General features: G+C 40.9%; 1 protein-coding gene across 1 annotated transcript in view; it reads left to right on the plus strand.

Moving 5' to 3' along the window:
* The window catches only part of NT5C2 (5'-nucleotidase, cytosolic II), an 84,286-nt gene that overhangs the window by 48,226 nt on the left and 11,449 nt on the right, over positions 1-24,611 (plus strand). Inside the window, exons 4-5 of the mRNA XM_080621633.1 lie at positions 6,892-6,965; positions 23,338-23,455. Coding sequence (XP_080477759.1) covers positions 6,892-6,965; positions 23,338-23,455 — 192 coding nt within the window. The remainder of the gene's footprint in view (positions 1-6,891; positions 6,966-23,337; positions 23,456-24,611) is intronic.

Raw genomic sequence — 24,611 nt, forward strand, 5'->3', positions numbered from 1 at the left:
ACTAGGCATAGAGTATTGAATAAGTTGGTTCATAGTTTTGTGCTTCAGTTTCCTTTCAAAGAATTTTATGATGGTAATCTGAGTTAAGCGATTTAAGCTATTAATATACACTGAGATCCTGAGTAAAAAAAAATATTTATATACTTTAATAGTGACAAAGCAAAAGGATTAACAATTGGTTGTCTTGATTTTGAGGGTTAAAGATGTTTTTTGGTTTGTTCAAATTTTGAAACTGGGCTATTCACTGCTAATTTAGTTTTAGTTTTGGTACTGGATCGTGAGCAATTGCTAGAGGTGGGAATGTTATATACTAGGCTATGAGGTTTGAAGCTGATTATCTATTTGGGTAGCTGTACATACAGTCTCTTTAAAATTCAGTTCACTGAAGTGGCAAATGAAAAAAAAATCTTTACCAGTCTGAAAATGCTCTTTTCATCAGAGATGTGTGATATTTTCATGTAACTGTACACGAGGTACCTCTGTAGGCACTACTGGCTATCGTCTGTTCTCATATGTCTTGATGCAGCCTCCTTGGACTCATGTGGTGACATGCATGTAGCGGATAGCAGCGTGTGGCTCTCTATTTATTTTGCTTTAGTGCTTCGGACATTGGAGAGAGGAGGCAGAGGGAGTGCTAAGGCGGCAGAATGGGCGAGCTTATGAGAAAGCAGAACACTTGCCAAATTAATAATAAAGAAATTACATGGAAAATGTCCCATGATCCCTAGCTTTAATAGTTTCACAGGGCAGACGGGTGTTATTTTGGGATGGAATCCATAGTGAGCTTCTTGGCACTTTGCTGTTGCCTGGGAAGAAAACCCAAACAATGAAAACAGAAATGGCCAAAGCTATCTCCTTCCATCTGATTCCTGCTGAATTTCAGAGGGAAGTGCTCATAATCATGTTTCTGGATACAGCCTCATCAGACTTTAAAGTTCCAGTTCTAACCTGATTTTCCAGTTTTATGTCACTACAGTTTTGCAAGGACGGTTAGTCTTGTGAAACTGTGGGCACTATTTGGAAATGTTACTAGAAGTGGCCAGGATATTTTGATGCCCTTCTTCTGTGTCCCCTGTCTGATACTGTTTCATCTGCTTAAAATCATCCTGATCCCAAACAGTGTCTCTAAATATGACTGCAAACATACTGACCTGTTAGAATATTCCTCTTTGGTTGAAGAAGGAATAAAATGGAACTCCGAAAATCTTTAATATTGTAAAAAAAAAAAAAAAAACCCAAAACCCCAAAATGTTACAATAAATAATAATATATGGAATGGTCATTACCGGCCTAAAGAGACAAGGCTTATTGAAAGAATGATTACATTGAGTTTAGTAGTTTAAAGTAGTTTTATTTCTTATCCCCTCTAAGACAGGTACAAGGGTATCCAGCACCCAAAACCAAGACATCCTGATATATGTTAGTATCTTCTTAAGGTTGCTCACAGGATTTGTGCCAGATAAGTAAGGTCAGTGAGGGATTCATCTATTCATCTGAGTTTGCTGCTGTTGGTAGAAGTCACCTGTAACCAGAACTATAATGTCATGTAGTGAGACATCTCCCCTAACAACACAACATCTGGGGACTAGCTAGTAATACTGAGAACATCCAGTTGTCATAAGATTAGTGTGATTTTTATTTCATTATTAGCCTTTTTTAGGTGCCTGTGGGGAACTTGGACATGGGAGGCTCCACTTAGTACCTCGTATTTAACTCTTCTAGCTTATTAAACATGGAAGTTGTCCACAAAGTGAAGATTAACCAAAGTGCCTGAACTTTGAGGAAGCAGGAATCTGAGCCTTCTGGCTAATTAGTTCCTGTTTCATGGCTGGCTCAAGCCCAACTGTCCACCACAGTCTTCTTTAAACACACATGTAGGTCATGCTTAGCAGTTCCCACTGTATTTGCTATTCCATTCAGCACTGTTTCAAGTTTATGTGTATTTATTTAATTTCTAGTAAAATATACTGTTCTGAAAAAGAATGCTTCTTGCTGAAGGCATTTCCAGACACATTTGGAAAATCATTATTAAAGTGCGCTGTTCCAGAAACCTTGCCTCACATTGTTCATTTTCCCACTGTGAGGAATTGTGAGCCACGTGCCAAGTTCCTCCTTAGTTGTATCATGCTGTGCATTTTGTTTTATTTTGTTGGTCATATTACAAGAATACTGTACATGCAAATTTAATTCAGGGCACAGAATACTTTTGATATTTTGTACAAATAAAATAAAAACATTTCTCTCTCTGTCTGCATTCGCTTCTCTCCTGTGTTACTTGAGAAGAGTTGGGATTTAGGTTCCCGCCTTGGAATTGATTGACAAGAACAGTAACAAAACTGAGATCAGTTCTCTTGTAAAAATATAAAGGACTGTGAATTGCAGTGTTGAGGATATCAGGGCTCTGTGACTCTTTCTGCATGCTCAGCAGTTCCTTCTTCCTTGCAATACAACACGTTTTTCTGTTATCCAGCACAATTCATAGAGCTCTAAAAGAAAATAAATACTGCCCTCGAGAGCCTTCTTCTAGGCCAAGTTGCAGGGTTTAATCTTTGAGGAAGAGCTCATTAGAGAGGAAATGTTCTTCATGGTTTTTGTTAAACAGCTCAAGTCCATTTTTCTAAAGGTATGGGTCTGCTAAGCCACCCCAAGTCCAGGCTGCTGTCTCTCCACTCTCAGCTGTGCCCTGTACTGGCTCAGGGAGCCCATGGGGCTGTATATGGACCCTCAAACAGCTTCCCCACAAGCACCAACTGCTTCACCCACACTGTGCAGGGAGTGCAAAACTTTGGTGATTCACAGGGCTGTTCCTCAAAGCAGAAATATGAATCTTTTTCATCCAGAAGGAAAGAGATTCTATGAAGGCAACAGAAGGGCAATGTCCTATTTAAGAAGATGCTCTGGTTGCAGACAGGTGTGGAGCTGGGGAGCTGGGTTTAGGCACTTACCTCTGCCTCTCAGCACAAGGAATGGGGAGGGTGTTCTCATGCTATGCCTGCTGTTTAATTTGTCTTACTGCCCAGAACTGTTAGATTTTTAAATCAGCTTAATTTTTAACTCCAGTGCTCCTTCTTAAAACAAATATGTTCTGGAAAAAAATCCCACCAAACTCAGGGGAACAGAAAGTGTGACTACTTGTGGCTGTCAAGTGGAAAAATTATTCTGGATCAAAACTTACGTACTAAAAATGTTGGGTGATTTTAGTTTTCCGTTGACTTTACTGCTTGTAATGTGGAAGCTTCTTTGATTGTTGTTCATCTAGATGAGCTGCTAAATACTTGTCATCTCAGCCTTTCCTTTACAGACCAGAGGATCATTTCTCTCAGGTGGTTTGGGTCCTTAAGGTCTTAGTGTTGGTTTTGCTTTATAGTCATTAAAAATAACTCTTGTTATTTCTTTATACCATGTCTTCTGTGAAGACATTACACTTTGGTAGCCAACAGACACATTTGACTGGCTACAGATCGGGCTGAGAGTACATTTGATTAGGATCTAAGCACAGCTTTGAAATGGGCTAAGTCTGCAGCTTCTGAGAAGCACCTGGATCTTCCCAGAAACTGTCATGGTGCTTTAATCTCAACTTTTATCTTTAGTTTCTAGGATACTGCAGATATTTACTACTTTAAGTAAACCTCCTATATTAAGCTGATCAGCTTCTGGGAGTGAATAATTTTAAGTATCTACTTAGCCTTTTGTGTCTAGGGGGGCACTGTCCATGGCAGACATCTTCCTTTATCAGGATTTAAACTTGAGGTTCTGAGTGCCTGCAAAATAACCCAATATCTGAGCCTTCACAAGAGAAGTGAAATTGATTTTTTTTTTTTTTTTGCCACAGTTTAGTCTGCTATTTAATCTGTCAAGGCATATCCAAGTTTAAATTTATTAAAGTGTTCTCATTTCCTGTCCTGGACATGTTGTGTAATAGCCTTCTTTAGCTTTTTAAAGTATTTGCTCTGCTTCATTCCAGCATTGGTTGGTGAATTAATTACCACGTCAGAGCAGTCAGTAGGAAGCCTTGAAGTCTGCCAGGTCCTGTGCACTGTTGGGGCATGATTAGACCCTGCCACATATGGTTTCTAGGTCATAGGCAATATTTACAACTTGATGGAGAAAGAGATCTTCACCAGCTGTTGCCAAGAGGCGGCTGGTATAGTAATTTTCATGTTAAAGTTATAAGACTTATTTTGGAACAAAAAAATGCTGATAGATGTTGTTCATTTCATTGCCTTTAGTAAACTTTTCCAGATCTTCAGTATCAACGCGTGCTTCTTGGGTTTTTTTTAGTCCCAGGGTTCAGTTTGTAAATACTCCAAAAGCAAGCAATGAAAAAAATGTCAGGGGCTTAGAGATCTTTCCATGGTTTTTGGTCATTTCGGTGTCATCATCATCTAAACATAGGCAGGCTGGACTGGAAGAGATCTCCTGGGTCACAGCTCCCTTGTTTTTGCCTTTCACAGCCGTTGTCGTATTACCCTTTTTATAAGCTCATTCAGCTTTGTCTTAGTGTTTGGTTTTTGTCCTCATATGGGAAACTGTTCCCAAATGTTGCAATTCTGAAAGGCTTTTCGGGGCTGCTTTAAATTTCCCTTCCTATTCCTGTTCTCTTCAGAAGGATGGAGAACTGTGCCTCAGGGGTTAAGGTTAAAGGCAAGAACAAAACTGGACTCTGCAGGTTGGACAGAAAATGTTGCCAGTGTTTCCTGGAGATATGTTGTTCCTTCTTAAAGCTTTCCACTTTCAGAAACAAACTGCACAAACACGAGATCAGAAATTGTGTGCTTGAATTGGCTAATAAATAATGCTTCCTGGCATCAGCAGCAAGAGTGTAATCATCTTCATTATACAAACTGCGAGACTGTGTTTAGTTCGAAATAGCATTTTGCATTGGCCTCTTGTAAATCACAGTTATCTCGATGTTAAGACAAACACGGATTCAAACTGCAGATTTGGATAATTTGCTCCACCTACTCAAAAGCCAGACATTTCAGGAGTAAATTTTAGTGATTTACGATCCCATCTCGTATTTCCAAAAGGCGTTTCTTTACCAGTTTCCATTTTTTTCCCCATCACTTTGTCTTGTTTAGGTAATACATAAATCTATCAGAAAAGAGCGTCATCTATAACCTCTGAGGCCCCTTAGTGACAAGCCCCATTGTCAAAGGCAGGCACTTTGCCAGGAAACTGTGACTCCCAGAGAGAGTGTGCAAGGTTAGGGGGAACGTATACTATTGCCAGAGAAACTGTATTCCAAGTGGATTTGTGTGGAACAACAACGATATCCAGTGACTGGTTAAATTAGCCACAGATGTGTTTTCTAGAACACTGTCCAAGAAGATATACAGTACTTTAAGGCTTGGTTCAGACATACTGATCTTCTGAAGTCAAATGAGATCCAAGCAAAATTACATCGGTACTAGGGAAGCTTTAAAGGAATTCTGTAATATGATTCAGTCAAGTAGATGAATCAGACTGCTGCGAACTAAACAAGGAGCACATCGGTGAGAGATGAGGTAAGACAACTTGCATAGAAGTGCGATAGTTTGATGTTAGCAGTTTGCTGTTAAAATTCGAGCTGCGGCGGATTGACCCGGGCAGTTAAATGGGCACGTTGTACCGGCCACCTGCCCAGAATGTGTGTGCCAAGGAGGATCTGCCTGTGCTTTCTTCTAGCTTTTTGAAACATACGAGTGCTTGGCTTTGCACTTGCCGTCTCCATTGCTGTAAGTCCCTGCACTGCCACTCCTACGCGGCAGTGCTGCCGATGTCAGTTTTTAAGAGGATAATTGCTCTGCTGAGGGCAATGTACTCAGTGAATACTTGGAGAGTTTTCACATACTGAAATCGTACAGGTGAAGGCTCTGCAGCTTTTCTCACACAGGAGAATTTTGTCTCGGCATCCCAGCTGGAGCGGTATGTGGGATTTCTGTCAGAGGTCGGTGTTAAGAAGCTCGGCTTCCATCCCACAGCTGAGTCTTGTTCTTAAAGTTCAGATAAAACAGACAGTGGAGAGAAGTCCTGTTGAATTACAGATCTGCTATAGGGTTTAAAGTTCTGGGGAATCATAAGCAGCTTAGTTACTGTAGTAGCTGGAATAGGAAACAAAAAGATATTCTCTAACCTATTTCTTCACCATGTTATTTACTTGAGCTAAATTGAATATGGTGTATTAAAATATTGTCATCAAAAAGGACCTGTATGTATTCAGCTTAGATTCTTACTGCAATAAGCATTAATAGTAAAAGTGGAATTTTAAAAATAGCAGGGTTTTGAGGAGTTGCAGGGGAGTTATAAATGAAAAGAAAAATTTTCACAATGGAAATAACATTCTTGTGGATGAAAATTTGTTGCTGTTTTTTAGAGCTTTTAAAAATGTTTTTAATGCTATTGGTGTAAATGTGGAAACTGAACTGCTCAGGTTTGCTTTGAATTTCCAGATACAGTTCCAAAGAGAGCTCAAATGCTGTGAGTTTATTCACAGAAATGTTCGTTTCTTTTCCTTGTTACCTCTTTGTAATAATTTCTTTTAATCGAGCAAATTGTATTCCTGTCTTCTGCTTCCAGTTTCCTCTCACTTGATCGCTGAATTTTGCTTCAGGAGATTTTGCACTTCTATTCTTAGGGATTTTTGCAGGTCACATGCAAAGCCGTGTGTATGCATGCATGCGTGTACGTCTTTAGACAGCATACTGGTAATTAGAATAACGCTGCAAAGTCATGACTTTGGTTCAGGAGAACTCATGGCAAAAAATGAAACATGCCTCTATTTTCAGGTATATTTTCCAATTTTGACCTAAGAGAGCAGACATCCTGACAGCTGCCACAATGTGTTTGATCTAAAACATGATTATTTTCAAAATGCTCATTTCTATAGCTTAATTTCATTTCTCTTTACAGGGTCTTTGTAAACAGAAGTTTAGCCATGGAAAAGATAAAGTGCTTTGGTTTTGATATGGATTATACACTTGCTGGTGAGTATCTCCTTAATTATTTTTGTCATTGAGTTAGTTTCAAATATTGCCTGTTGTTAAGCAAAAACCTGTTACTGGTTGGGCTACTCCAGTTAGCAGGTGCTTCTTCTATTAGCATATATATTGTTCACTGTTCATTGCACTTTAATTTTAGGTATTTCCCTTAAATATGTTATCTGCAAGCTCTATTTGATCACAAGTCATGTTGCTGTACTACAGTTTCAAGTGATTATGAGTGCCGAGGAAACCAAAGCTAATAAGTCTAATTGCTTTCTTAAATTCCACTATATTTTGATACTGTGCCCAGTGAATTGGCATTGAATAACAAGGTGATTTATTTTATCCTTGGTGCATATGGTTGGCTACAATTTTAGCCCTCAGGTGTCCTGGGAGGGTCATATTTGAGTAGGTTTTCCTCTTTCCCACTCCTCAGTTGGGCACATCAGTGACTCATTTTCAGAAGAGGCAAGGCAGGGGGAGTGTCTTGTGTCAGCTGAACAAGATATGTCAGAAAGCTTTGCCCATTCCTTATGGCAGATAGGCTTCGGGAGGTTGCATAAGACCTTTTAGTTTCATAAAATTTTTTGCATGACTTCTCCATCTTTCAAAGACTTGACAGGGAAGTTCTCTGAGGCTTTTGAGGAAGAGGGGGGTAAAGTTACTCCTTTCTGCATAGTCAGACTTACATGATGTTATGTATTTTAAGGAAGAAAGAGATAAAAAGCCAGCTTACACTTTCCTAAGTTGTAGTATCACATAGGCTGTAACTGAGGGTGTCATGTACAATCCTGCCTTCTTTCTCATTACCACTTCCAAGGTTATGGATGAAAAGTTCATACCACCTTGATATTTCAATTTAGAACTGTTGTGAATATAAACTGAGAAAATAAGAGGTAGAGTGTCAGGGACACCTAATAATGGGTTAATGCAGTATGTCAACTATGGTCATTTAGTTGCTGTTTCTACTGAGAAGGAATGAGAGATGAGTGATGTGGCTAGGAACCGTGTGAGAGTCACAGGACTCAGGATTGGTGGCTATGCAAAGGGCAAGAAGGTTTCCGTATGCTCATGGTTCAACACAGTGCTGCAAGAAGCAATTTTGGAGGCTGTGGCAGGTAACCGCAGTTTAGATCACTTGCTTTTGTTCTTTTAAGCAGTTATCTATGAGGCAGTAGTTACAAATAAAAGGTTTGGTTGTTCAGAGCCTTATTTATACATGTTTCAAGTTGCTGTCACTTTTTAAGTCCTGAAGTTGTTAATCTGTGCTGCGTGGACCTGACTGCAGGTGCATGCTTTCCCTGTTTGTTTTACCTAGTGACAGTGCCTTTAGGGAGTGCAAGGATTTGTTCAAGAACAAATGCTTAAAAAAAAGAAAGTTGTGGGCTTCACATCCATAAAGGAAAAACAACTTCTGTGCCTTCTGAAACTGGCAGCATTTCCCGATTACTCAGGTGATCCCAGTGGGGCTGGCATGGAGCATGAAGTGTGTTGCTAACTTTCATTCTGACAGAAGGAGAGTTTCAGCACTATCCTCGCTTCTCTGACTGTTCATTTTACTCAAGAGTTGCTTGTTCCTGTAAACAGAGAGCAAATGTGTTGTTATCCACAAAACGATGCTTGGTTTGTTGAGAGGAAAACATGTAAATGTTGCAAACAATAGTACCCAGGGACATGGGAACCTGAGGCTTCCAAAGCTGGAAGATCACAGTGCTGCAGTGAAGCAGGCAAAGTCAATACACTCAGGGGAGTTGAGTGTCAGGGTATGGTGAAAAAAGGAATGGGTTGTGATCCAAGCAGAAAACTGGAAATCTGGACCACTCTGAGGTAAGCTGCGGTCCTGTGACTTTTTCTGTGGTACAATAGAGGTAATAGTTGCAGATCATTTTGCAAGGAGGTGTAAGAGTGTAATTAGGTTTGAAAGCCTTTTGAACATGAAAAGCATTATGCCTGGTAAGTGCTATTTCCTTTTTTTTTTTTTTTTACTTGACTGGGAAATTAACGTACAAAATTCCCTGTTTGTTGCCTTATGTCTCAGAGTCATCCTTTCTTTTCCATGTGGGCGTTTGTTATCTGACCATTATTTGTGATGATATACAACTGTTGCATACAAGAAAAAAATACCTATTAATTGCAGGAGCTTTAAGGAGTGGAGTGTTAGAATGTGATTATGGTAATACTAAGTAATTGGAAACGACAATGAAGAGTGGGGCAAATTAAGTATTACATCAGGATGTTGTAGTGCTTTCATTAGACCCTGTCATGTTTACTGTCTGGGCATGTTGTCCCTTACACACTGTTTTACATGGAGATGATACTGTCTAGATTAAAAAAAAGAAAAAACAATGTAAAAAGCTAGTTTATCTGTAATGTAACATCTGGAAATGGTATCTGCATACCAGATGGTGCGTGCTGAGCAGAAGCCTTTTGGAGACTGTTCAAGACATGTAAATAGACCAAAGAAGAGGAACAGAAGCATCTCCACTGTCATCAGCTCCTCATCTAGTTTTCTGCACTTGTACTTTTATGTATTGCTAAGTCACTTTCCTGTAAAGTTGTTTAAAAATATCCCAAGCACAGTCTTCATATCCAGTGATTGAAGGCAGTCAGAGCCATTGATCCTGCCAAAAACTTATATGAATCCTCTTTTCCCCGCTCTCTATTGTGAACTTTAATATCAGAAATAAACTGATGAAATGAACTGTCAGAAATGAACTGACATTCGTCCTGTAGCTGACAGTCATGCACACTTCAGCATCTCAGAAGAAGAATGATTATTTTGAATTACCTATCTTGTGAAGAGGAGGCTGTGGTGTCAGTAAAACACGTCACTCTTCTCTCTTTCTTATTCCCAAGTCAGTGGCCACTGGTAGCACCAAAAATCTTGTTTAGAAGATTGTTCAGTACCAGAGAAGTCAGAATCACTTAACTTATTTTGAACTTTAGAAGCCTGAGACAGTTTTGTTTTTGTACTTTGAGTTTAAGGACACTAATCTACTTACAATAATAACACTGGTTTCTGTCTAGAATAATCTAATTTTTTTTAGGGGTGTAGCATTTCCACTTTGAAGTATATTGTAACAGCTACTACATGCATGCTGCAGTGATCGTGTGTTCTACTACTAGCATGACTGAGAATGTCAGCTTGCCAACTGACAGCAGGTTTAGTATCATCATGTTACATTGCACATAAAATATGATTTCATGCATTGTTTTATAGGGTAGCATTTCTTAGCTTTATTAAGTTAAAGGGCCACTTAACTCGGAATTGAAAAAATTCAAGGCTGTGTGATACAGCATTGCCACAGCGATTTTGCTTGCTTTCAAATCAAAATTAGGTTGAACTTTAAATTTTTGTTAATAACTTCCATGTTCTCTCATTGTGTTTATCTCTTTCCTTGCATAGGGTTCAGAAATACTGTTAATGGGTGGGATGGGCAAACGAAGAAAAGAACCTGGAGGTTTTAGCCTTTTCTTCTGAGAAATTATGGACATTAAATTGCTGAATTTGTAGCCACTGCGATTACAGCTAGAATTAATTTGACTGCTGGGATCTCAAAATAAAATGAAAGGAAATTGAAATAACTCACAGGTTTTAGATGCCTTGTTTTCCCATCAAGCATTGCTGTTGCATCCTCATGGGGTGAGTAAGATCTACATGTATGGAAGTTCCCATGTCTCTGTGGGCTTATGTGCTGGATACACTAATACTAGAGGCTCAGAAATCAGTGTTGTGTATGAGGCTGACTGTCCCCTTCCTGTTAAACCTATTGATTTGCTTGTGTTAGTGAATCACATTCAGTACATAAAAAAAGAATGTTTCTTCTAAGTTAGGTGTTATTGGGATTAGAGTCAAAGGAGCACAAGGAACAGCAGGGTTTGACTGTGGTTTGTATACATAGTTACGTAGTTCTGCTTAAAATCTTAGCTTGACGCAAGCAAGACTTCAGCTGTTTCAGCCCTTGCTGTTAGTGGGGGTTAAGACACGTTTCTGTGATGTTATGCAGCCGTCACCCCAGCAGCCCTTTGTTCTCTGCTGCTGTCCTTGCTGCCTGCCAGCCACGGAGCAAGGCCCGTGCTGATTGCCCAGGAATCCCTTGCTCCTTGGAAAGAGAAGGTGTTACCAGGTGTGCAAATGCCACTGATGGGCCGCGTTTGCTGTCAGGGCAGAACTGAGAATGTTTTTAAGTTCTTGTTTAAATCCTTAATTTAGAGAGATTTGAGTCTCTCTTTGTAGTGCATTTTTGTTTGCTAAATAGTAGTTGATTTTATTAACTGAATGATTCAGCTCTGCTTATTCATCCCAACTGGCTAAACGACCAGCAGTCAGTAATAATTCTGGGCTGCCTTCCTGTTTTACTTGTTGTGTCAATACTGCCCGTGCTTTCGTAAAAGAACATGTTGCATGTAATCCAAAAGATTCACAGCTTAATCTGTTTGTGTTTACTGCAGACCTCGGGAAGAAGGATAAAGGTATGTCAGTAGAGAGTCTTCACTGCAACACTCACTTGAGACTAAGAGTTGGTGAGGCCCGTTGGAAATGCAGCAAAGAAAGATTGGTTTCAGAGAGTATTTTATTTGGCTGCTTCCTTCTCTGTGTGAGCTACACTTGCAATTAGAAGGTCTGCATCCAAGTAATGCAGGAGGCCTTGGCATTACGAGCTCTTAAATGAGACAGGTGGCACAATGAGGTGATGGATAGATGTCCCTAGACAGGAGTAGGGCTAAAGCAGTGGGGTTCTCAGACTGGCTGTATTTTCTCACCAGGCCATTGGCAAGTGGCAAAGGAATTAGTAAGAATTACAAACTCAGTTGTGCTTGAAAAGATTGCTCTGTAACTACCTTCCTTCTCCAGTTTTTTTCTCGTCTGTCTCTAAGGCAGGTAAGATGTGATATCAATAGGCAGGATGCTTTTATTTGGAATGCATTTCCTGCACTTAAGTCACTGCTGCTTCCACATTCTCCAGATCAATAATAAAATTTTCACTGGCTGCTGAAAACTGTTTCAATAAAAAAGAAGGGGAAATGAGGCTTGAAAAATACTGGTTTTATTGAGTGCAAGCATGATTAATACAACATAATATGATTGAAATATATATAATATATTTAAAATATATATTAATATATTAATACTATTTTAATTATATATAAAAGCATATATAATATATAAAATTTATATACGTATAATTTTTAATATAATTATTATATTTATACATTATATAAAAATATATATATGGTTTGTGTCCTAGAAACATTGTCAACTTAATGCCAAGATTTGGTGCACTGCAAAGGTTTTATTGCAAAATTGCTTATGCTTTCAGATGTAGCATTTCCCTTCTCATCACTTGGGAAAAGGTATGGGAAAGAAAGCTTTACTCTTTCCCAGCTTACTCCAAAGCACAACATGAGTAAACAGGTTTTGCCCTTTCCTCAAGTAGGTGTTGGTGTCTAAGCCATCCTTTCAGTTTGGAGGAGAGGGAAATTTTTCACACCCACATCTTATTTTTGAAATGTTTTTCTTTACCTGTTGAATCCGGAAAAGATACACTCAAGCAGAAGGTAGGGTTGGGTTGTTGCTGCACATGATCTGGAAGAAAAGGTGGCAGCTGAATGAAGAACTGGTTGTTCAATCGATCTAATATTTTAACTGTAGCTGAGTTGTATCAGTTTTGTGTCTTGCTTTCCACAACTGAGAAATGGGACTAATGAATTTGTACCTTGTATAGAAAAATTCTGGATTGCATAGATGAAAAAACAAAGTATAAGCGTGGGAGTTTTATACATGAAAGATTGAACTGAGTGCTTTTAAAAGCTGCTGAGCTTGTAATGTACTACAAAGAATTACTTGTTCTTCTGTTCAGATACAGTTCTTGTCAGTTTATTGGTGCTGGACTCCAATACAAATGTTCTAAAGAGGCTCTCCTGCTTAGATTAAGGGTTTGTCTTTAGTTTCATCATTATTTAAGGACTACAGGCTTTGAGTCATACAGAAATAGTATGGTGGCTAGAGAAAGGATTTGGTAGATGTGACAGCAGTAGCCTTCAGATTGTTTTAGCAAAAACCAAGAGATGCCTCTGCTATTGCACATCCACTGTCTGCTTTTTCACATTTGCACGTTTCCAGTTTAACAGGTGCGGATTTTGCAGATTTCAGAGGCAGGTTTAGCCATTAGTGTTTCAAAGCCAAAGGCAGATGGGGAAGCTAAATTGTTCCTAGTATGCTTTGAGCTGGATGTTCTTTCAAATACCAGTGTGGTGCTGAGTGGCTGCTCTCCGTGCCTTCTTTGTGTTGCTGCTCTTCCGAGGTCTGGAGCAGTGGGTTCTCAAATGTTGGCGTTGGGAATGAGGAGTGGAGAAAGCATGTGTTGCTTGCTCCATCCCAGTAAATCACTGCCTGACAAACTGCTAGTCTGCTGTCTGTGGATTCTTCAAGAATCAGTGTCAGATAGAAGATGATGAAAGAGCAAGTGTTCACAGTGTAAGGAAAGCGTCAAAAGCTGCTATATTTTGTTTTCTTGCTCTTAAAAACACAAGAATTACACCAAACTGGGTCAGGAGGCTGTTTGTACACTAACGGCCAGTTCTTGTCTTTGCCAGATGGATGGAAATATGGAGGTATTTTTCACTGTAATAGATCCCCTTATCTAGTAATCTTAATACAACAACAGAAGTACTATTAAGTTGCAAATACCCTTGTGATGACACAAAAAGCTTACTCTGTAGGAGGAACCAAAGCTGAGAGTACAGAAGGCTTTAAGTCTGAGATCACATGTGTGCTATTGCTTTGTGAATGCCTTATTTTAGCATGCTACAGAAAAACTTATGTTTAAAGCTTATGTTTAAAACTTATATATGTGGCTTATTGACAGCATGGGCACCTCTGCTCCATACAAGCTCAGGTACACACTGTTAAATGAATGTGTAGCTTTTGAGGCTCACTCTCTTAAGTGAATATGGAGAGAAATAAGAAGCTGGATCTGTTTGGACACTGGTACAGCTGAATATTGCCTGATATACAGTGTATAAATGGCTATTATACCTTTAAGTGATTTTCTTTTTATTTCTACATGTTAGCAAATTATGTTTGAACATGAAGCCCATGCAACTATTTCTTCCCTTTCGGAAGTCTTCATTGAAGAGCTAAGCCCGTGTTTTGGCACAGTAGTTTGTTTCCATGGAAATGCAGGGATATTTCCAGTATGGGATTGTGACTCCTAGTGGGCTGTATCTGAGAAAGGTAAATTGGGAAGGCCACTTTTTAAATACAAAAAAAAGATTTTCTTGTGTCAGGGAAACAGTAAAAAATTCCCGTGAAGGAACAGGTGGCTGTGTTTAAAATATCATGCCAACTATTTAAATAGACAAACTGAAGTTTCCTTGAAAAGCAGAGTCCGTCTGAATTGCTTCTCTCAACATGCAAAATGTGACCTCAGTGCTGCTGTTGTTACCTCAAGCCATGCATTTTTATTCAGCAGAAGAAATCTTTCCAACACTAAGCTTGGTTTTGCCAGCCTCAGGCATATCCGAACAGACCAAATCTTTGTCACATCAGAGGCAAACAAAGTGCAGCAGCAGAAAGCTAAAAATATCTGGAATTTACCAATGAGAGCACTAATAAGCCTGCTTTGGGAAGAGTTAAAGCTGATGATACTTGACAACACTTGGTTTTAAAACAAGTGGATACACTGCACTAAAAACAACCTGAAGTGTAGACCCAGTGATTTGGAGCCAAGCTGGCCATACAATACGGCGTCAGTCCTTGAAGCAACAACAAACCCTGTCTTTACAGATCCTTTTAGCATGCAGAGTGGGAGAATAGGACTTGATACAGTTCCAGGTTAGAGGTTTTAGATTTTAGAGCTGAGAGCTGTGCTGTGCACTTGGGGATGTTTGCTGGAACATTAGAGGTAAGGAATTTTCCATCACTCCAGAGTGGGTGCATAGCTTTATGCTTTATGGGCACTGCTGCAGATGGGGACTGCAGAGCCTTTGTACTTCTCTATAGGTGTGTGTTTGGTTTCCATTCAGAGCCCTGTATTGGGCATTGTCAGAAAAGGGTGCTGAGGAGCCACTGAAGCTCAGAACCAGAAGATTCAACCCTCTGATGATCAGTGACTCTTGCCTTGCTTCCTGTTATCAGATTTAGTGTCAAAAACATCTGTGGCTGCAAGAGGCTTAGTACAAGGTCTGGCTGTTCATGCACAGCAGAGCAGCATGTGTGTTAAGCATACGAAAGTATACTGGGATGCACCTGGAGGTTTTGTCAAGGTCTTGTTTGCTGATCGCTACAAATACATAATTTCTAGTGAAATAGAAAGGGTACATTAAATATTGAGGTGTGTTTACAGCTCAGCTTTGTCTTCCTGCACAGAACACTTCTGTGTTTGAAAAGGTTTCTTTGGGTAAATATAAATTATGATCAGTGTGGCAGCAGTTTCTTCTCATTGCAGATTGAAAAATAGAGTGAATTCAAAGAAGCAAAACATACTGCTGCTACCCATTTTATTTGTTTGGTACTATGATAACTCAATTTAAATATAGACTGAAATACTACAATTCTGCTTTGCATAATACAGAGCATTTTTATTTATGGTCTAGTGATTAAAATCAAAACCCAAGAGTCAAGAGGCCAGGGGTCTGTGCCTCGCTGTTTTTCAACTTGTTTTGACCGTAGACAAATACTATATGGTCACAGTTCAGCTGAGTCCATAAACAAATGGCAAGTCAGTGATTCACCGTGTTCCCAATTGAAAACATATGAGTTGTCCCATGGGTTTCGTTTGGGATTTCTTGCGGTTACAATTAGGCACGTTTACCACTTCATCAGTTTGTTTACAGCACTGAACTCCCAGATGAGCACAGCACAAACGTGCAGAACTCCATTGCCCTGCATGCAGGCAGGCACATAGCAGGCACGTGTTTACGTGGGCAGAGATGAACTGAAACCAGTGCTGTACGCAATCAGGGCTTCAAACAGGATCAGGGCTTTAAACAGGAGTGTCCAGTGAGGATGCTGTGAAGTGAAATGCCTGCAGCGGCTGTGGCAGTTGAGGTAACACTTGATGGGTCTTTGGAAAGAGAAACGCAAGGCAAGGGGAGTGGAGGTTTGCGCTCCCGGGATTGCCAAGCCAGCTGAGCGTGTTAGTACAGAGGCTCCCACAGTACAGGTACCTCTGCAGGGTTTCCAGTTCTCATGGAAAAGAAAATCCTCTGCCGTGTTTCCAGCGCAAAATGGCAGCACCCTGCCAGGCTGTGCAAGCCAGGGAGTCAGTCTGGGCTCCTGTCGGAGCTGAGCAGTGTGACTGCTGTCAAAACTGAAGGGAAGCAACACCCAGGTGTGAAACTTAAACATGACATTTCAGATTCCTTTCTGTGTAAGTAATGAATTATTTTAACAAAGAGAACAGCACGGTTTGAAATGTTACTGTTTCCCTTTTGTTATGTTTCAGTGACAGCGCCTGACAACACTTTCCCTGACCCTGTACCACAGAAGCTGAAGTCGTCTGTATTCTAGAGTATAGATCCTCTTCTTTTCTAATTATATATGAATACTGGCATTGCTCTGTAATGGGTTATGAAGATAAGGGATACCTTTAAAGGAGGGTCAGTTTATAGAGGTCAGATAGCATTCTTTACTGCCTGGTTACTTCTGGGGATCCTCGGACCTCTGGCCCTGAGACCAACTTTCGTCAAACTATGGCAGTATGTGAAACGCTTGCCCAACACCTATGAATATGTTTGGTACTGTTGCTTCAATGTGGTTTATTTTTTAATGAAGTCCAGTGTCCGAAACACATCAAGGACTGGTCACTCACTGTTTCTCTCTGGATTTTCAGTTGGAGTAGGAGGTTGGGTGATCAGAAGTGCCGGAGAATGAGTATTAGGTGCTTTTGTGAAACAGAGTGTGGCTGGCTGTGGAGGGATGACCATCACAGATATCCTGGCGATAGCTGGCACTAAAATACGTAGCTTTGGGGCTATGTGCAGAGGAAATGTTGACAGAGTGAAGAGCTCTGGGGATAGATCTGTCCTATTTTGGGACTAGTCTAGGATCTCCTTTGACAGACATTGTTGAGGCAAGATATGTAGATACTTGTATTTTATAGGGGATGAGGTTTTAAAAGGGGATCTCAGTCCTCAAGGCTTTAACTAAGCACTTTTCATCAGCACAATATTGATATAAATGTATTTCTAATACGTACCTGCATTATTTATGTGTGGTTCGATTCAGAACAGCACTTTGATCCATCTTTTTAAGTCAGGTTTCTGTAATTTCAGAAATGTATTTGCACAAGCTTAAGTATACATGTTGTGCCTGAGATGTATAATAATCTGGATACTAGCTACTCACCTGACCATGTGCGTTCCTAACTGCCTGATTTGCATGCCTTACTCACTGGGGAATAAGTAGAAACTGAAACAATCTGTTTCTAGTTATTTTACTTTCATTTCTTCAAGATTTAACACAAAGTAACTGGACTGCATTTCCTGTGCTTCAGAGACAAGGCTGGACTTCTTGCATTATCTGTCTACATTTTGGCTTATCTGTGTGACCTTTGGAGAACCCAGATAGTGGGTAAAATTTCTGAAGATTGCATGTTTGTTAAAGCTTTTGCAACCCTTTGGAAGAGGTCATCACCTCTCGTTTGAGAAATGCTGATCTTATCTGAACACCTGAAAGTCAAAAGCCAGTTAGTTTCATCTATCAACCAAAACACTGTGGGTAAACCAAGATGTTTCAATTCCCAAGAGGCTGAGTGGCCAGGGCCAAAGATGTGGGGGAAGGAGCCGAGCTGGTGTGTAGCCAAAGGATCAGAGCATGCGATGCACCAGCTGCAGAAAGCAGCTGCTCCAGTGAAGTCCCTTACCAATGCAAGGATGCTTATGGGGGCAGTGTGAGCATTTTTTCCTAGGCTGCTTTTGGCTTCCAGCTGGGAGGGAAGGCAGGCAAGGAGTTGGCTGGTGGAAGGTATGAAAATCCTTCAGGAGAGGCTTGGATGTCAGAGGAGAGCACATTGGCTAAAGAGAGTGAGTGACTTATGGGATAAAAACAGAGTCAGGGATGAATGACACTTCAGGTTATCATTTAGTACTCCTCTCTCTGCCTTTCTCCCCATAGGAGTTGCTCACTCTGCGGGCTGCTGTTGTTGTTGCAGCAAACTCCTGAGCTCATCTTTCCCTTCCTAAACCAGGGTGCTGGTGATGGGGAGCTGCTTCCTCAAAGCTGCCTCAGCATGTTGTCACTGTTCTCAATTCAGGGCTTTTACCAGCACCAAACCCATAGTGGTTGGAAATGAACTTGCTTGCAGGTATGCAGTTTGAGGCAGCAAATACATCTCACAAAAGTGACATGGCTGAAGCAGCACAGGAAGGAGTGCTTATTTAACATTATCTCCTGCTTCTCTCCTATGATCCATGGCTAGCTTTTAAGAAGTGTCGACAAGCCCTGGGACAAACCATGTTACATCTTCAATGAGCAGCTGCCCTGCTTGAATCTGAAATCTTTGTGTGTGTGGAGGAGGAACAAGGAAAGAACAAGCAGCGCTTGAGGGGCTTTTCTCCAGCTTTAACAGAGCCATCACATGCACTACAGCCTTCCCCAGCTATTCATTTTGAAACAAAACAGGCTTTAAACATTTATTTTCAGCGAAGCCTTCCAGGAGGTCTGCATACTTCTGTGGATCCTTTTTGCAACATCATTCCAACTCATTCAGCTTTGTATTTAGAGCAAATAGAGTATCAAAAGTTATTCCTGATTACGCTGTGCATACCTGTAAGTTGCAGCATAGGTCTGGTCTTCTTACTGTGTGTGCTTGCAAACCAATGCACTGCAGTACAGTGCAGCACTCTGTGCAGGTTTGGTACCAGTTTATCCTGCAATGCTTTGCACATCAGAGCATAAGCGTGTTAAAGTACACAATTGAATTTAGATGTGCTACGTCAGACTGACCCGGTGTGTGAGCCTCTCACTGGCAGCGCCTTCAGATGTAGGGCAAAATTCTTTTCTCAGGTTCCCAGAGTAGCTCGTGACTCAGTCTCCCCAGTCTCCTGCACTGACATGTGCAGGCATTTTGTGGTGTGAAAGAAAGTGAGTGCCCTGAAAGGGGTAATGTCACCAACTGAGGAATGGACAATAATGGCAAAGCCCCCAAAAAAGCACAAGACCCTTTCTTGAACCAGTTGCTCTGCATCTGAGAGAAACTCAAAAGAGTTTGTGTCACTTGGGCAGCATGCTTATAGCCTCTTCCTCCTAATTATCACTGAGCTGATGACCTAAGACTGCTTTGTGGATATGAGGACAGAATTTTGCCTGCAGGATGCACGATTACCAACTGTGCCTTCTATATAAATCTGTCGTAAGTGTATTTGGAATAGCTGCCAGGCCAGCTTCTGAGCTTACCAGAGGACAGAGCTCCAGCAGATACAGTCCCACATGGCACAGAGCTGTTGCAGTTTTAAAATCAGTCTGATTTTTTTCTTTAACAGGGGAGCCCAGTGTAACTCCGTCAAGACTGGAGTGACACTCTGAATCTGCATCTGCCTCATGTGAGTTAAAATCCTGGCAGCAGCATTTTGCATAAGCTGGAGCCTCTGTAGAGATTTTTTTTTCCCTTCTTTTTTTTTTTTTTTTTTTTTTTTCCTTTTCAGGAAGGCTATAAAATTGTTACTGTGTCTTGGCAGCAAAGGTAAAAACAACCACACAAATGCATGAGAATTGCATACCTTATTGCACAACCCCTGCTCATTCCAGATCAGCTTCCCTCCTAGAATGTACCGTGTAAGGGACGCCTGCACTCATCACAGACCTGAAGGCTTGCAACGTTCACTCCTGGGGTACTGCTTTTTACCTGTCAATAGTATAATGTTAAGCCAAGTGATGGTATTAAGGGGAGGCTGAAATACTGTCAACTGGCTTCTCTGTTTTTTTAAACCTCTGGTTGTTTTCTTTCCATCCCGGTTGCATAATCCATGAGCACTCGGTGCTGAAGTCCCCACGCCACTGAAGCATTTGCCTGTGTTGAGACACAAACTATTAAAATAGGGTGGTCCTCTGGAGCTGGGGACTTGGCGTGGTGGCAGAGACGTGGCATCAAATAGTAAGAAAGGGAAAAGAAATCAGAGTAAGTTGTAGCATGTGCTTTGGTTTTACTGTCTTTGGGTAAGGACACTTTGAAAATGGCTTCATAGCACTGCCTCTTCACCTGTCACAGAGCTGGGGATGCTTGAAGACTGGGTCCTTCTCAGCTGTGTGAAAGAGCTGAGCATGGGAGACACTGCATGGCAAATACCTGAATTCATGGCATTGCCATGGCACACATATTACCTCCAGTTGTGGTCTCAGCAGCCAGCTCTGATGGAGGGAGCTGTTCAGGAGAGCTTAAAGCTATTTTTTAATCATGCGGCTGCAGAAAAAAATACTGATCTGTCCTCTCTACTCTCTTTCCTCATGGATGCCTGAAGTAACAAGATATGAGAGAGAGCAACCAGCTCTGCGTACAGTATTGAAACACATTTTTTCATCTAGTAATACATATAACTGGGACATCTTCCCTGAACGTGCTGCTGTAGTTGCAGCAGTGTTAGCCTGTTCATACTTGATCTGAAGGAGGTAGATTGTTTGCCCAGAAGCTCATGTTACTGAAGCAGGCGTTCGCACAGCTTATGAGAAATGTCAGTGAGTTGTGGCTCATACCGATGGATGCAGCATGTGCTGCGGTGTAGAATGCTGTCAAGGTGGGCTGGTTCCCAGCTGTGTGTCTAAAGGAAAAGTTTATCTTGAACAGTAAGTATGATGGTAACTGGAGAACGGTTATTGTCCATTTCCAGTTTCCAGGAGTCCAGTTTCCTGTGTCACTGTTTAGTTTGTGAATCAAGAAGGTTCTTATTTTCCAGATACTGTGGAGTGGTAGAAAAGTAGGGAAGGGACCTGAGGCATGAGTGAGATAGAGGTTTAATTTCATTGAAAGAAACATCAAGGAAGCAAAATTTAGGTCTTGAGAAGTAAGAATAGCTGTCCAGCCCTAACCCCCAAAACATTCAGATTAATCCTGTTGCAGTACTGCCTTAACAGAGACTTGGGATGATGAAGGCTGAGGTTGATATGTTCTTTAGCCTTTCCTGCTGGTGCTTCAGCTTGTTGCCTGGAACTCAGAGAGTTAAAAGGAGGTCCGTAATGATAAATCTGAGGCAGACAGGGAAATAAAGAAAGGAAGGAATTGAGTGGGGGCATTCTGTGAGCAGCTGGCCTCATGTCCCTCCAGAGCCATTCTCTGGTGGAGTGTTAACAAGTTACATAGGTTGTTTAACAGAAAGACCTACTGTTTCCCTGCAGAGGTTCTGCTGGAGCTGTTGGTGAACCATTTCTGCTTGTCCAGAGGAGAGGCCAGTGTGCTCCTTGAGATTCCTTCTGTCTGGGCAGCATCATTAGAGTTGTTGAGTTCAGAAAGAGCAGGATTTCCTTGGGCAAATGATTTGTTTGGGAGTGATGTTTTATGGATGAGTTGGTAGCGTGGTCAAAATCTCAGGAAGCTAACAAGGAGAGTGCAGCAACTTCATGGACAAAGAGGGGGACTGGAGGCATATCAGGGAGCTTTGCAGCACTTTCACCTTCCGAGTATGTGCAGGTGTATTTATTACTGTTTTCCTTGGGAAGTGGCTTTACTGTCCTGCATCAGAGGAATTCGTTTTTCCAGATGATGCTCTGCTGTCTCTCTCACAGTGTTTTTCATCACCTAACTGCCTTTTGCTCCCTCCAACTCTAGCTCACTGCCTAGAATTGCCTTGTCAGTCACTGCTTTCTTCATTAGCTGTAGTTTCTGATTGTTTATTCCTATCTATAGCTCAATCAACCCTTCCTTTCATAAAGGATAGAAAAGACTATGTGCATTGAATATTATATCATGGTTTTGATGTTTACCATTGATATAATAATGCTTGAATTGAAACTGGTAACTTTGATTGACTTCAGTTATCTGTTTAAGAACATTGCAATTTTGCTTATTACGTTTTTAATGGGGAAAATTAACTCTTAGTGTTCTGGTGCTTTTTAGATTGGGATACATGAGGCCCCTGTCATAGTTCCTGTCATCTGAGTCTTGACAGTCTCATTTCTTCTATAGTCTGTTTCTTTTTAGTATTTTTATAGTATTTTATATGTTTGTTTTCGCCTCTCAGATTGAGTATTCAAGAGTATAAATATTGTGGTGACTACCTGGGCAGTACAGACAGTGTGTGTTAATATATATTGTGAGGTCCAGAGATGTGCTAGATCTGTTTCAGGAAAAGGAGTTTGCCTTCTAACTAGCTTGGCTGTGTAACTTGCACATTTTTGGTTTTCACTTAACTAAATATGAAGTATTCCAGTGTTTGAGACAGTTGGGCCCATTGAACCCTTGGTAACCCTCATGGCAGTCAGGGGTTGTATTTGACATTGTTACATCTTAAGATCAATGTAAGACAGAGATATGCAGCAAATGTAAAGATGCCTTCTGTTTGTTGTAGATACAAGTAATTTCCTTTCAGATGTTAATTTAATGATCTGATTAAACAGTAACATTTCCAGTACATGGGAATGTTATTTGCAGGAAGAAGACAGACCTGATGGTAGTAATGACTTAGTTGAACAAGTCAATTTCTTTTGCATTGAGCTAAGGTGTGTGTCACTGATGAGCAGCTTCTCTGAAATGTAAGAGTCAGTTTGCTTAGAAGAGTAGCATTTTGATGCATAAGGGTAACAGCAAACAGATTTTCGCAGTACCATATGGTATTATTAACAAACAAATCGTAAGTTAACTTGACAGCTCTACCTTCAAGCTAATTTAGTCTGCAGCAAACATAAATTCCTCTGAGATGAAATCTGAAGACAATACTAAGCTCTGGGATTGTATCCAGAGCAGTAACAGTATCACAGCAGTGATGAATTTCAGGCTTTCTAGCTATGAATATATGTTTTCCCCAGATTTATTGGTTTCTTCATCAGCTTTGCAAAAACACATCAAACCAAAACCAAGCAGGTGGAACAGGGAGCGTTCATGCATCTGCCGAACAGGACTGCAGGGAGGGGAGCTGCAGTTTGAAATACATTCTTCCTGATGCAGAGCTGTGATCGACTGATGGATATTTCATCTGATGCACTCTGCTGCTGAAACCTGAACTGTGGCTCTGCTTGGCTGCAGTCCTGGGGCTTGAGCTAATTTCATCGTGGCTCCAGGCTGGGGGACCCAAAGCAGCGAAGGGCAGGAGCGAAGAAGAGGAACAGGGAACGTGTGATGTGGAGGAGGGAGGAGGGGAAAGGGGTACATTACTTTTAACTGCCTTCTTGTTTAACCCCCTAGCTGTTTTCAAATTTTCTAACTGAAATCTCATCTTGGTACAGTGTATAAATCCCCTGAATACGAATCTCTTGGATTTGACCTGACCGTAGAAAGATTAGTTTCCATTGGATACCCTCATGAGCTGCTCAATTTTGTGTATGATCCTGCATTCCCTACCAGGTAAATGACTAACAGATACTGACCCAGCCTGCTCAAGGCCTGAATATTTGTTCTGTAAATTTCATAGGCAACACATGAGGCCAGGTTTTCAGAGTTGTGCCTGTGAAGCCTGTGTTTGACCACAGACCATGGGGAAGGGAGCAAACTGCCCTGGTTTGTGGGAGGCTTTTGAACACATGAATCCATGCCAGCAAAGGAGTGTGCAAAAAAAGAGGCCTGCTGAAAACATGGTCCAGAAATAACTTTTCAAAGGAAAGACAGCAGAGACACAATTGGACTGGAAATTGAATCAAAATCAAGGGGTGAAGGAACCATTGCTGTCCATCATGAGGCTGATAGAATGCCTCAGAACATTTTTCTTTAATGATTTTAATTAATAGTGTCCTGGTGCATAAGACATCCTGAAAACTAAGCTGACAGTAATCAGTAATAAAAGTGTAATCAATCCAGTTCACTTGTCTAGATCAATCAAACACCTAAAGCGAAGTGAATGATGCCAAGTTACTAAATTCTTATATTTTGTCTTTTGGTAGCAGAGGTAAAAAGGACATTGCTTGTTTTAAGCAAGCCTTTTGATCTTACTCTGTGCCTTTAACTTGTTTCCACTTGTGTCTTTGCTGGATTTTTCTATTTTGGACTCCTTTGGAGGTTCTTTAGAAGAGATGGACCACAGGGTCTATTGGCCTGCTGTTCCAGTTTTCAGTCTGGCAGCCTCCCTCCTTCCTTCCTCTCAGCATGTTTTACAGCAAGACTGTTGCTGGGTGCACCCATGCCCATGACAAGACAGTAGCCCTTCACAAACCTGTGATGAAAATGCCATTAAATCCACTGCCTTCATCCCAGGGTGGAATAGAAGAGCAGTCTCTGTGGAAAGACTCTATTCTCCAGATGCAAACTACTAGATAAGTGAGACAGCGTTTTGCTGGAGTTGGAACCAGGAATGTCCAAAGCATTTTGTGCAATAGTTACACGTCCATGTCTGAAAAAGAGGGGAGAAATTCCTTTATCACACCTTGCTCTCCCTTGCAGCCCAGCAGGACTGTCAGGGAACCACAAACACAGGTGTCAGATTCTTGACACTGTGGAAGAGGCCGGTGTCCTCCCTGGTATGTGCATAGCTAAGCCTCTGCCGGGTTAAATGGTTCTGTTTTCAAGT

This window comes from Psittacula echo, assembly GCF_963264785.1.
Source record: "Psittacula echo genome assembly, chromosome: 6".
NCBI classification, from domain to species: domain Eukaryota; kingdom Metazoa; phylum Chordata; class Aves; order Psittaciformes; family Psittacidae; genus Psittacula; species Psittacula echo.